At 38.4% G+C, this 14,620-nt stretch overlaps 1 protein-coding gene across 1 annotated transcript in view; it reads left to right on the top strand.

Annotated features, from left to right (window-relative positions):
* Nucleotides 1-1,707: 1,707 nt before the first annotated feature.
* The window catches only part of IMPG1 (interphotoreceptor matrix proteoglycan 1), a 145,802-nt gene continuing 132,889 nt past the window's right edge, over nt 1,708-14,620 (top strand). Inside the window, 3 exon segments of the mRNA XM_006878342.1 lie at nt 1,708-1,773; nt 2,096-2,258; nt 4,324-4,557. Of these exon segments, the coding sequence (XP_006878404.1) occupies nt 1,708-1,773; nt 2,096-2,258; nt 4,324-4,557 (463 nt within the window).

Genomic DNA, 14,620 nt, shown 5'->3' with positions numbered 1-14,620 from the left:
AGTAAGGCAGTGAATGAAATATAATTTCAAATACCTTCTTTAGACAACATAAGAGATGACTATGCACATGACCTCACCAGATGGAATACATTGAAATCAAATTGACTACATCTGTGGAAAGAGGTGATAGAAAAGCTCTATATCATCAGTGAAAACAAGGCCGGGGCAGACTGTGGAACAGACCATCAATTACTCAGAAGCAAATTCAAACTGAAACTAAAGAAAATTAAAACAAGTCCACAAGAGACAAAATATGACCTTAAATATATTTCACCTGAATTTAGAGATCATCTGAAGAACAGATTTGATACATTAAGCACTAAAGACAGAAGACCAGAAGAGTTGTGGGATAACATCAAGAACTTCATACATACATCATACATGAAGAAAGCAAAAATTCATTGAGAAGACAAGAAGGAAAAGGTCAAAATGGATGTCAGAAGAGACACTGAAGTTTGCTCTCTAGCATAGAGATGCTAAAGCAAATGGAAGAAATGAGGAGATACAAAAACTGAACAGAAAATTTCAAAGATCAGTTCAAGAAGATAAAGCCAAATACTACAAGAAAATGTGCAAAGATCTGGAATCAGAAAACCAAAAAGGAAAACCACATTCAGCATTTTTCAAGCTGGAGAAACTGAAGAAAAAAATTCAAGCCTCAACTTTTGCTATTGAAGGATTCTCTGGGCAAATTATTGAATGATGCAGAAAGCATCAAGAGAAGATGGAAGGAATACACAGAGTCACTGTACCAAAAGGAAATGGTTAATGTTCAACCATTTCAAGAGGTAATATATGATCAAGAGCCAATGATACTGAAGGAGGAAGTCCAAGGAGCATTGAAGGAATTGGCAAAGAACAAGGCACCAGGAATTGATGGGGGGGAAAAATTGAAAAATTTCAAGAAAGTGAGGTGGCACAGGAGGCACTCACTCATCTCTGCCAAGAAATTTGGAAAACAACTATCTGGCCGACTGATGGAAAGAAATCTGTATTTGTGTCCATTCCAAAGAGAAGTGACCCAATGGAATGCGGAAATCATCGGACAATCTCTTTGATATCCCATGTGAGTAAAGTTTTATTGAAGATAATACAGAAATGGCTACAATCATACATAAATTTGAAAATAGTGATATTATCTGGTCTTCCTTTTAGGAGTATGGATTCTACCCTATCATAGGACTTCAAGACAGACTTTGAAATGCTCTTTTTGACCATGAATGTGATGCCCTTCCTCTTTAGTTTATCATTCCCAGCATAGTAAATCATATGATTGTCTGATTCAAAATTACCAATACCAGTTAATTGCAGCTCATTAATGCCTAGGATATTGATCTTCATATGCTCCATTTAAGTTTTCACAACTTCTACTTTTCTTAGATTCATACTTCATACAGTCCATGTTCCAGCTATTAAATGGTACTTGTAGCTACTTCTCCTCATTTTGAGTCATGCCCCATCAGCAAATGATGGTCCCAAAAGCTTAACTCCCTCCAAGTCATTTAGCTCAGCTCTACTTTTAGAAGGCAGCCTACCTGATTCAGGGAAAACTGACTCTAAGATGGAGCTGCTCCTGGCAACCCCATCCTCTGCCCTGTGATTACTCAGCTCAACAGTACTTTTGGCCGCTAGTATTGGTCCAGGTACATTACCAAAGTCAGTCTGACATCAGGGAAAGGCTATTCTTTGACATAAACAAGGAAAAGCATGTTGGTCCAGTTTGCTGGCAGCCATCAGGGAAATTTTGTGGATGACCACCTGCAAAGTCATGATGTAAGGAACAGAGACAATAAAACAGCAGCAAGGCAGAGCCAGAGCTCCACTTTCAGCAGGCCTGGGGCATTCCCTACTTCTGGCTTTGTCTTCATATGGGATAATAACTTCCTTATTATTTTAGCCAGTTTAAGATAAATTTGGACTCTAGCTAAAAATATCTTTAGGCATCTGTATGAATAATTTCTTTCAGAAATATCACACAGGGCAGGTCCCTATGAGGTGGAAGTTAAAGATATCTCAAATACCTGACTTTTCCAATGTTACACCACTCCACAATCCCTAATATCAATCAACACTTCTCCCCTCCCTCGTGTTCCAGGATTCTGCAATGCACTTCTATGTCACACAGAGCTCACAACTATCAAGGAAATGGTTCACACAATTGTTGAAACTGGCAAGTCCAAAATCCATTGTTCAGAGGTCAGTCTGGAGGATTCTCCTCATCTACATAATCTCAGGGGCTGAGGAACCCAAATCAGCAGGTCAGACAACAGGCTGTTGAGGCACGAGGCTGTGGGAGTTGGTGAATCAGGTCAAGCAATGGGCTATTGGATGAACTGGATATCAGAGAGAGATGAGCCAGATGCAGGTCCAGAGTAAGAGGGAAGTTTGACAAAGCATTCCTAGATATTGCACTCAGACCACACCCCCAAAGAAAACTAAGGGTGGTGACTTGAGTCATACGCCCTAGAAAAGTGGGGGCATCCTTAATCCTTAGTTCCACCTAACCTTACTCCTTCTTGCTAAATGCCGTCAAGTCGGTTCCCACTTATAGCAACACTATATAGAATATCTGAGTTGCTGCTGGTGAACTTGAACCCCTGACCTTGCAGTTCAAACCGACCTTGCAGTTCAGCTCATTAGCCCACAGCACCACACCAGGACTCCAAAACCCTACCTTAATCTTTCTTCCTTAGTTCCATTTTAAATCCTGCCTCATTAACCGCTCACTTCAAAATGGGTCCATAATCACAGTATTTAAAATATATCACAAAATGGAGGGATATGACTGTATGGGCCATATGAAATAACCACCTTGTAGTATCCATACCACTGTAGTTTCTAAACTTTTATGCATATTGAAACCACTTGAGGATCTTCCAAAATTACTGATAATGTTGTGTTCCAATCAGATTATGATTTCATTGATCTGGGGTGTGTCTGGGTGAGCAAAGTATTTTCTAAACTTCCTTCATTCCTGGAGATTTTTTCCCTAAACTTAACACAGTTTCAAGAGCCTTCCCTCAAAAACTGGGAAGACAATTCTCTATAAACCATGTCCTTGGGGTCCCAAGTGTCTATAGTTAGTGGCCTCAACTGCTAATCAATAATTGTTTTCTTAAATCATAGCGTGGATCAAAGGAAATAGAGATGAACTAGAAGTGAAGGACTTGAGAGTTGGCTGCACCATTAACACACATTCTGACACACACTACTAAGCCTCAGTACCCTGTTGTTCTCTACCATGGAGTGGATTCAAGCTCATAGCGACACTACAGGACAGAACAGAACTGCCCCCGTTCCCCCATAGGGTTGAATAATCCCCCATAGGGTTGAATAATCTTTATTCAAGCAAATCTCCAGTTCTTTTCTCCCATGGCACCTCTAATTAGTTTGAACCACCAACCTTTTGATTAGAAACTAAATGTTTTAACCAGTGAACCATCAAGCTTTGTTCGCAGTATCCTACTGGGTGTTAAACTGAGAAAAATAGTATCTGTTCTACCTATATAACAGAGTTTTGTTAGCATGACATGAGACAACATATACCAAAAAAAAAAAAAAGAAAGAAAGAAAAAAGTTCTTTATAAATCTAAGATATTATTATGAAGAGCCCAGAAAGTTTAAAATGAAGTCTAGACCTAACCTTAACACTCACAACAATGTCAGCAGGATGAGATGGCTTGGGGAGGTCTATGTCCTCTGTCCACCTATCTCCTCACCTTCCCTTCATTCTTCCTCCCAGCACCCCCTATACAAAAGGAAGATTGTGATGAAAATCTAACTCTCAGACATCTCTTTGCCCCCATGTACTTTCAACCAGATTGCCAACCTCTGAGCCCCTCCTTTACAGGAATTATAGGGCTGCCGCTAATAAGCAGGAAAGTTATTTAGCTGCATTTTCCCCGTAGGTTTTTATAAGCACTCCACTTCCTCATCAAAAGTATACCTCTGGATACCACAATGTTTCATCAGCCCCCACTTCAATTATAATGTCTATCAAAAGAAGCTCTTGGGAGGCTTGAGTGCTAAGTGGGGAATGATTTGAGAGAGATGTGTAGGAAACTGTTTCAATATTTGGCAGTTCCTAAAGGCATGATGATTTGGAAAGATGTTTTCAAAAACACTTGATCAGCTCATTACACTATTTTCTAATTCTTGAAAATGCCTCATGATTAGAAAACTGCATTTGGTAGTTGCATCAAGGTAGAAATTTCATAAGCCAGAGGAGTATAATTATTAGTTAATCTTAGTCATTTATTTATATATGTTACATATATCACATAAGTGCATATATTTACTAGAAAATCAATCTTTTTTTCACAGATACCTCTATTGAAATATACCACTCTGAAACCAAAGATAGAGGCAATACCTCAAGAATTGAAACAACTAAAAGTCCTGCAAAACTGTACAAACTGACAACCATGAAATGAATATTTCATTTGGCAAAGCATCCAGTGAAAAGATCAGCATTTTTCCCAGTTGGTATTAAAGTCTGCCTGCAGGAATCTGTGAAACAAATTTTAGCCAATCTTCAAGTTTATTATAGGTTGAGAGGTAAGGAAAGAGATGAAATCTTTAATCTTCTGTTCTTTTCATCCTTTTCTTTCATTCCTCTATAGGTTGCCTTCAGCTCAAAACCTCCAAATACTTTCATTTACCCATTGTTGTTGTTGTTCAGTGCCGTCGAGTTAGTTCTGACCAATAGCAACCCTGTATAGGGTTTTTGAGGAGTAGCTGGTGAGCTTGAACCACCGATCTTCTGGTTCAAACAAACTTTGCTGTCCAGTATATTAACCGCAGTGCCACACCAAGACTCCCATTTAGCCATAAGAGTTGTAAAAATCAATTAACTAATCTAAAAGAAATCAGTTATAATCATTAAAAAAAAACATTGTAGAAATGTGCTCTTCTAGATTTAAAATAATGTCTTTTTCAGGGAATTTAATGAGTCAACAGAAAGTCTCAGTATCTGGGTGCCTCCTCTTTGTTTTCTTGTTCTGAATATTGGATGTGAATGTTGTTCTTATGAAGAGAGAAGCACAGGACGATAGTAGCAACAGGTACGAGAGTATGTTAATTTATGTTTTAAGATTTTATTCTTCAAATGCAATCAAGACCACTTCTTGATACATGAAAACTGTTTATTACAGAGCCAGAAAACAAACTCTGAAATCTGAAAACCTACAGATACATCCAAGTGCAAAGTAGTCACAAATTAACCATAGTTACAAAAATACAATGTAAATATGTTAACAGAATTTATAACACAATTACTGTGATTTCCAGCAGAGTTACAGTGTAGTTTTTACCTCAGGACAACATAACAAGATTCTAATAGCATTCCCAGAAATTTTTAAGGAGTTAAATCATACAAAGGCTACCAGTGACTCTTTTTCATTCAACAAGCACCAATGAAACGATTCCCATGGTTTTCTCTTAAGAAAAAGGAAAAGAAAGGGAAAAAACCTTTGATATCTACTATTAACTACTCTAGGTTGTTGTTAAGTGCTGTCAATTTGGTTCCTACTCATAGTACCCTATATAGGCTTTCCGAGGAGCCAGCTGGTGGGTTTGAACCACTGACTTTGCAGTTCAAAATGACCTTATGATTCAGTGTTTATCCTACAGTGCCACACTAGGACTCCTAAATACTCCAGGTTGTTGGTTGTTGTTGGTAAGTGCCGTTTAGTCAGTTACGACTCACAGCAATGCCGTACAGCGTTTTTGATAGAGCTTCAAATACTGCAAAATATCTGGTCTATATAAAGCTTAAATTCAATCTTAATTTCACATGTGACAGATGAAGAGGTTTGCTCACTAAATGTGTGCATCCATTCCAAAAAACATAGTCACTCTCATCTATTTAAAGGCCACAAAACTGAGAATTTGGTTCAATTCTAGCATGTGGTACACAATGTCAACTGAGAACATATTTCATGATACTAACATCCTGTAAATTTACAGTCTATGACAGTAAGATGCTCAAGGGTTGAGTTCATTTGGGAAGTTTTCATTGGGTGTTAAGTAAGATAAGGCAGCTCCTTCCATGAAGATTTACAGCTTCAGAAACCCTAGGAAGCAGTTCTACTCTACTTTGTAGGCTGCTATGAGTTACAATCAAACCAATGGCAGTGGGTTTGGTTTGGTTTGGGATTTATGGAATATAAGGGGCAGAATTAACCAATGGTCTAAAAAAATTCAAATATATTAAGCCTCTTTTCCTCATATGTCTCATTTTATGTGGAAGTAAAATGGTGTGGCACCACGGGTGAATGTGTTGGACTTCAAGGCTGGTTTGATCCACAAGGTGGGTGGTTCAAGCTCACCAGCCACTCCTCAGAATCTCTATACAAGGTTGCTATGAGTTGGAAATGACTCTATAACACTTAACAACAAAGAGATATTTGCTTTCTGACAGAAGTCACACCCACAGAATAATGAAAAGTACCGGATCATACTCAGGGGACTTACAGAAAATCATGTGTGCTATATTAGTTCCCTGAAGTCTTATCATACATAGTGCCTCCACTTAGCAAGTTCTCCACAAATACTTGTTGAGGGATAGAGGAAGGCAAGGAGCACATTGAGAATTTAAAAAAAAAAAAAAAGGGGGGGGGGTGTCATGTATAAATTATTCATTTGAATTTGCCTGCACATTGATCCTACCACCTGTCTGTCACTTTGTCATACTGTTGTGGCTTTTCTACTGCTGTGATTCTGGAAACTATGATACTGGTATTTTCAATACAAGCAGGGTCACCAGTGATAGATAGGTTTCAGCTTAGCTTCCAGACAAAGAAGAAGGAGAGGAAGACTACTTCTAAATGTTTAGCCACTGAAAACTTTATGAATAGTAGTGAAACACTGTCAAATAGCGCCAGAATACTGAATATTAAAACATGATAAATAGCAAAAGAATATTGTGAATGTAGTACTGGAAGATGAGGCCCTCAGGTTAGAAGATACTCAAACTATAAGTGAGAAGACGCAGCCAATTCAAAGTAGAGTTGACAAAGATGACATGAAAGAAGTTAAGCTTTCAGGATCTTCATTTGCTGATGGGGCACAACTCAAACTAAGGAGAAACAGCTGCAAACATCCATTAATAATAAGAACATGGAATATACAAAGTATAACCCTAGGAAAATCAGAAGTTGTCAACATGAAATGGAGCTCATAAAGATCAATATTTTAGGCATTCGAATCTTGGTCATTTTGAATCTGACAATCACATGGTTTACTATGGCTTGGAATGACAACTTGAAGAGGAATGGTGGCAGCAAGAACATTTGAAGATCTACCTTGAAGTATAATGCTTTCTATGGCAGGATACTATACATTTATCTACAAAAAGATCAGTTAATACTACTATTATTCAAATTTACACACTAACCACTAAAGCCAGTGGTGATGAAATTGAAGAATTCTACCAATTTCTTAAGTCAGAAATTTATCAAACATGTAATCAAGATGTGTTTATAATTACTGGTGATTGGAATGCAAAGGTTGGAAACAAAGTGGAAGGATCAGTAGTTGGAAATATAGCCTTGTTGATAGAAATAATGCTAGTGATCACATGATAGAATTCTGCAAGACTAATGATTTCTTCATTGCAAATATCTTTTTAAACAACAAAAAGATGGCTATCACATGGACCTCACTACATGAAATACAAAGAAATCTAGTTGACTACAGTTGGAGGATAAGACAATGGAAAAGCTCCATATCATCAGCTAAAACAAGGCCAGAGTATGCTGTTCATGTGAAAGTTCAAGCTGAAGCTGGAAAAAAAAAATTGACCTTGAACATATCCTACCTGAATTTAGAGAGCATCTCAAGAACAGATTTGATGCATTAGACACAAATGACTGAAGACCAGAAGAATTGTGAAATGACATCAAGAACATCATACAGGAAGAAATAAAAGGTCATTAATAAAACAAAAAATAAGTAAAAGACCAAACTGAATGTCAGAAGAGACTGTGAAACTTGCTCTGCTGCTTAGAGATGCTAAAATAAATGGAAGAAAATGAGGTAGTAAAAGAGCTGAACAGAAAATTTCAAAAGGCAGTTCAAGAAGACAAAATCAAGTATTATAATGAAATGTACAAAAACCTGGAATGATAAAACCAAAAGGAAAGCACACACTCAGCATTTTTCAAGCTGAAAGAACTGAAGAAAAAAATTCACACCTGGACTTGCAATATTGAAGGACATAGAAGGAATACACAGTCACTGTACCTAATAGAAATGGATGATGTTCAACCATTTCAAGAGATAGCATATGATCAAGAGCCAATGGTACTGAAGGAAGAAGTCCAAGGTGTACTGAAGGCATTGGCAAAGAACAAGGTTCTGGGAATTGATGGAATAGAAATTGAAATCTTTAAATAAATTGATGCAGCACTGGCAACTACTATTCATCTATGCCAAGAAATTTTTAAGACAGCTAGCTACCTGGTCAATTGATTGGAAGAGATCCATGTGTGTGCCCATACCAAAGAGAGGAGACCCAACAGAATGCAGAAATGATCGGAAAATATCGTTAATATCACATGCAAGTAAAATTTTGCCAAAGATAATTCAAAATGGCTGCAACATTACTCTGTCAGGGAACTGCCAGAGGTTCAAACCAGATTCAGACGTGGACACGGAACCAGGAAGTCAGATTGACCTTAGCTAAAAGCAGAGAATACCAGGATGATGTTAACCTGTGCTTTATCGACTATGCAAAAAAGCTTTCGACTGCGTGGATCATGAAAAGCTATTGACAACACTGCAGAGAATAAGTATTCTGGAATACTTAATCGTGTTCATGAGGAACCTGTACATAGACCAAGAGGCCATTGTTTGAGCAGAAAAAGGGGACACTGGATGCTTTAAAATTAGGAAAGATGTGCACCAGGGTTGTATTCTTTCAAACTGTACAGTGAATAAATAATCCAAGAAACTGGATTATGTGAAGAAGAATGTTGCCCAAGGATTGTAGGAAGACTCATTAACAACCTGTGATATGCAGATGATACAACCTTGCTTATGAAAGCAGAGAGCTTAAATACTTACTAATGAAGATCAAAGATCACAGCCTTCAATATGGGTTGCACCTCAACATAAAGGAAACAAAAATCCTCAGGAGTGGTCCAATAAATAAGAACATGATAATAAAGAAAAGAATGAAGTTGTCAAAGATTTCATTTTGCTTGGCTCCACAATCAACACTCACAGAAGCAGCAGTCAAGAAATTAAATGACATGTTGCATTAGGCAAATCTGCTGCACAAGACGTCTTCAAAGTGTTCAAGAGAAAGGTGTCAGTTTGAGGACTAAGGTAGACCTGACCTAAGTCATGGTATTTTCAATAACCTCATCGGTATGTGAAAGTTGGACACTAAATAAGGCAGACCTTAGAAGAATTGAAGCATTTGAGTTATGGTGATGGATTTGAGTTATGGTGATGGAGAAGAATATTGAAAACATTCTGCTAGAAAAACAAACAAATCTGTATTGGAGGAAGTACAGCCAGACTGCTCCTTAGAGGCCATGATGGTGAGACTTTGTCTCTCATATTTCGGACATATTACCAGGAGGGACCGGTCCTTGGAGAAGGCCATCATGATAGGCAAAGTAAAGGGTCAGTGAAAAAGAGGAAAACTACCTGTGAGATACACTGACACAGTGGCCAGTAATAATAGACTCAAGCTAACAATGATTGTGAGGATGGTGAAGGAAAAGTGTTTCTTTATGTTGTGCATAAAGTCTCTATGAGTGGAAACTGATTCAAAGGCAGCTAAAAACAAAACATATGGATCAGATAATGGCACAGGTAAATTCCCTATTTTTTTGTGCACAGATAGTATAGTATTTGCATATCAATGAGTATGCATACAAACAGAACTATTGCTAACTATTTTCCTGTAACTTCTAATTCTTTGCAGCACTCACAGATAAGATTCCATGCAGGTATTCGCAGACTATTTGTTGCTGAAACTGAATTTTTATTCTTATCCCTTTAGTCTTGATTAGGTTTGCCTTGCCTCTTTTTCTCCCCAAAGCAGTGACAGTCCATTATCTTTATGGCTGCCCCTGGTTGATATGAAATTATACTATTCATCAGTGTGGTTTTCTTAAATCTAACAAATTTGTTCACAAAGAAAGAAGAAATAAGACCAAGCTACAAAATGGTGTTCCTTTGACAGAGTACATGCTTACTGTTCTCATTACTGCATTTACAAAATTATCTGTTGGCATCTTTCAGACTTAGCGGGGAGGGGGGGGGTTGAATCTCACATTCTGAAAATCAAATGGAATATTGAGCTATTCCTTTTACTAATGCTTAAAGGAACACAAGCAAATACGGTTCATTGCAGAATTGTAAACATGCACGTGCCCAGGCACAAATGCCAAAGAGGCAAGTTTCTGACTGGTAGTCTTCTATGCTTAACTCTGAGCTCCCCATCCCATATCAAATGCCCTCCTTTATAATCTCTTGTCTCGCACTCTCTTGCTTTCCTTCTCCCCTTTAACAAAAACTACATCTTTCTTTCACAGTAATGTGTAATGTAGAGAATTTTAACAATGAAGAGGATCTGGTTTTGTTTTGGAGTCCTGGTGTGGCACTATAGGATAAGCACTGAACTGCTAATCACAAAGTTGGCAGTTCAAACCCACCAGCTACTCCTTGGGAACCTTATGATTCAAGAATCACTATGAGTCATAGCAGACTCAATGGCACTTAAAAACAAGAGTTTTGTTCTACTCCAAATGGTATCCACAAACCAATAGTCTTGCCAAATGAGGACTTGATCTCAAATCCTACCCCAAAACCTATTACTAGAAGCTAGATTTTAACAAGAGACACAGGTAATTTGTTTGCACCTTAAAGTTTCAGAAATACTTGTCTAGAATTGGTGCTGGAGGATAAGCACTCAACCCTAAGGTCAGTTTGAACCATAAGGTTAGCAGTTCAAACTCACCAGCTACTCATCAGAAATCTTATAAAGGGTCACTATGGGTAGGAACTGAGTCAATGGCACTTAATAACAACAACACCCTCACTATATAGATAAGAAAACAAAGGTGAAATAAAGTGAGATGATGTGTCCTGGGCCACAGAGTGCATGGAGTTCGATAGACCCCAGTGTCCTGACTCCCATTTCAATGTCTTACCTATCCCCCTAATGTGTGCCCAACCCCGTGATAGGCATTTTCACATACCTGTGGTCAAATTTAATCCCTCCAAATGTAAATGAGCTACTTGCAATTCTGTACTTCCAACTAAGAATAGCCATGCCTGATCTCTAGCACATGTGACCTTTGGGGTTCATCTTACCACATTAAATAGCTTAGCTATTTGGTGGGGTTCTTCCTATCCCTTCAAATAGCCAGCTATTTTGACATTCAGCAGAAAGCTGTCTCTGTGATGGGACTTCAGGAGTTAACCAGCAAGTATAAGAAGACAGAGAAATCAAGACTTTGGATTGCTCTGGATTCCCAGTGACAAACCATCCCAATAGTTTGAGAAAAGTCTGTAAACCAAGGGTTAGAAAAAGTTAACACGGATACATTCTCAGACACCCCCTCCTCATCTCACCCCATCCCCACCCTGCCCCCTTCCAAGCTCTGAGCTCCTTTGATGCCTTAAGTTTCAAGGGGGTTTTTGATGTTTCTTTTGTAAAGAGGAGGGCTCTCCCACTGGGCCACATGCTGATTCTCTTGTTCTCACAACCCCAGAAGGAATCTGTGCCTCCAGGTTTATGGTATCTTTCAAGGACCCAGGAAAAACGACTTCAGAGAGTTCACAGTAAAACCTGCCCCTCAAAAAAGCCTGAGAAAATCTCTTGTCCCTGTTTCATCCTTAGCATTTTGATCCCTATAAATTACAATGCCCCAGGGAGATCATTCTTAAAGTAGTTTCAGACATTTGTGCTTCCGGGAGAAATTTCTCTCAGAGCCTTTGTAGAATGAAAATGTTGATGGAAGGAGGCAGTTGGTTGTCCCTGGGGTGGGGGAGGTTATTGTTAATTGATCCTGTATAGGATTTCCAAGGAGTGGCTGGTAAGTTTGAACCACCAACTTTTGGGTTACTAGCCCAGTGCTTATCCTATATGCCCTACCGAGAAGCGGAGAAGGGAGAACTGGGAGGCTTCAAGCACCAGAAACACACCTCCTGCTGGATGGCTCAGCCTTTCTCCAACCATATGACTGGGCTGCCTGTAGAAACCTCTGCCCGTCTGGTGATCTATTTGGGATTACAAAACATTCAGGAAAATGAACTTCTGTATGCCTATATATTGGTTTCAAACATTGAAATGATCATGAAGCTGGCACAGGTCCAGCCAACGATTCATTGTATTACACATAAAATACCGATAAATTGGAGTCCTGGTGTAGCCCTATAAAATAAGCACTGGACTGGTAACCACAAGTTTTGGAGTTCAAATCCACCAGCCACTCCTAGGAAACTCTATACATGGTCATTATGAGTCGGAATCAACTCTACGGCACTTAACAACAACAAAAACAGCCTATGAGTTGGTATCAACTCAATAGTAACTAACAAAAGCAACAAAATACATATGTATACATCTCATATGATGACTATAAACGTGGGATTGTACTCTTGGGAACAAAATAAGTTCAAGTTTCAGACTGTACTTAAATAAAAAGAAAGCTAAATATGAGATTTAAAAAAAAAAAATCCACACATCCTAGTTTGTGCCTAACTGGTAAGCAGTAAGGATTGCCACATTATATCTTCCAAGATGTTTCACAAGTAGATATTGTCAGGGAAAATTACTAACATCAAACCATTGGAGGCAGTGCTAGTTTATGCTAAGTATTGAATCTTCAGTAAATATTCCAGTGTTTTTTGAGTTAAGCTACCACATACATAGGAGTCCTGGTGTGGTACCATAGGATAAGCATGCAACCTCAAGTGCAGTTTGAACTTCAAGGCCAGCAGTTCAAACTCACCAGCCACTCCTTGAAATCCCTATATAGAGTCAGTCACTATGGGTCAGAACCAACTTGACGGCACTTAACAACAAGAAACCACATGCATTATGAAAAAGCAGAAGTACAAAATAACATACCCAAAGGAATGTGGAGTGTGCACATCAGGAGAGCAGGGACACTGGTTTTCTCAAACTGAGCGCAGAATTCTTAGGATTTGGACAAATCTGCAAACATCCAGGTTGGTTCCTGCTTGCTGATATGTAAACTACTGACTGGAGAATGCAGTCCACACATGGCATATTTGTTGGTGTCAAGAAAGGCATTAAAATTCTCTGATTTTCACAAGACAGGAGGGATCACATTCACAAAAGTGGATTCTCATGGACATGGCTCTTTCATTGCTTTCCAGGTATGCTGAACCTTGAAATTTCCCCACGTATGTGGAACTCAATGGTACAATTTGATGTGGTGGGAACTACATGCTCTCCTGGTTTGGAAGGTTGCCAGTTAAAGGTCAATTAGCTTGAAATATCTGGCCAACTTTTGCTGGTAGGTGGAGTCAACTGTTATTGGTCTAGAATTTTCTTTGCCTCTTAAAATGAAAAAGTGGGGAAAATCCAGATGTAAGAATATTTTGAGAGGAGGTAAAGTACAATAGTAAGAATCTGTAAACATGTTACCTCACTGCGTTCCTCCCCACATTCTCTTTTCTCAGCACAGCAGCCATTGTGTGTCTTTAGAAAGTCAGATGGTGTCAGTTTTTTCCCTAAACCCTATAATTGCTTCTCATCCATCTAGAAGTTGACATCAGCATATTACAATTGCTTGTAACAAAAGTTGTCTACTGTTTTCTGCTCACTTAGCCCCCAAATGAAATTTTAAACTCTTGGTCTCAAGCATAACAGTTGTAGAAATGGTGCAGGACTGGTCAGTGTTTTGTTCTGTTGTGCATGGGGTCACTGCTAGTCAGAACCGACTGGATGACACCTAACAACACACGCACCCTTGGACACTTTGCAGTTGACATTTACATTTTTTCATAAGATTAAACTATTGTAAAGGATGTAATTTTCTGCACCATTTCAAAAAGAGATTTTGAAATATTAGACACTAATGATCGAAGGCCAGAAGAGTTGTAGTATGATATCAAGAACATCATGCATGAAGAAAGCAAGAGATCATTAAAAGGACAGTAAAGAAGAAAAGACCAAAATGGATGTCAGGAGAGATTCTGAAACTTGCTCTTGAGCATAGAGAAGCTAAAGCAAATGAATAAACGATGAAGTAAAAGAGCTGAACAAAATATTTCAAAGAGCAGCTAGAGAAGACAAAGTCAAATATTATAATGAAATTTGCAAAGGCCTTGTAGTTAAAAAACCAAAAGAGAAACACACATTTAGGATTTCTAAAATTTAAAATAACTTGAAGAGAAAAATTCAAGCTTCTGGTTGCAACATTGAAAAATTATTTTGGTAAATCATTGAATGATGCTGGAAACTTCAAAAGAAGATGGAAGTAATGGACAGAGTCACTGTACCAAAAAGAATTAGTTGATGTTCAATCATTTCAAGGGCACACATTATCATGAACCAATGGTACTGAAGGAAGAAGTCAATGCAGCACTGAAGGCATTAGCAAAAATCAAGTCTCTAGGAAGTGACTGA

The sequence above is a fragment of the Chrysochloris asiatica genome, unplaced genomic scaffold (genome assembly GCF_000296735.1).
Source record: "Chrysochloris asiatica unplaced genomic scaffold, ChrAsi1.0 scaffold00019, whole genome shotgun sequence".
In the NCBI taxonomy this organism is placed as follows: domain Eukaryota; kingdom Metazoa; phylum Chordata; class Mammalia; order Afrosoricida; family Chrysochloridae; genus Chrysochloris; species Chrysochloris asiatica.
This window is presented reverse-complemented; position numbering and strand designations above follow the sequence as displayed.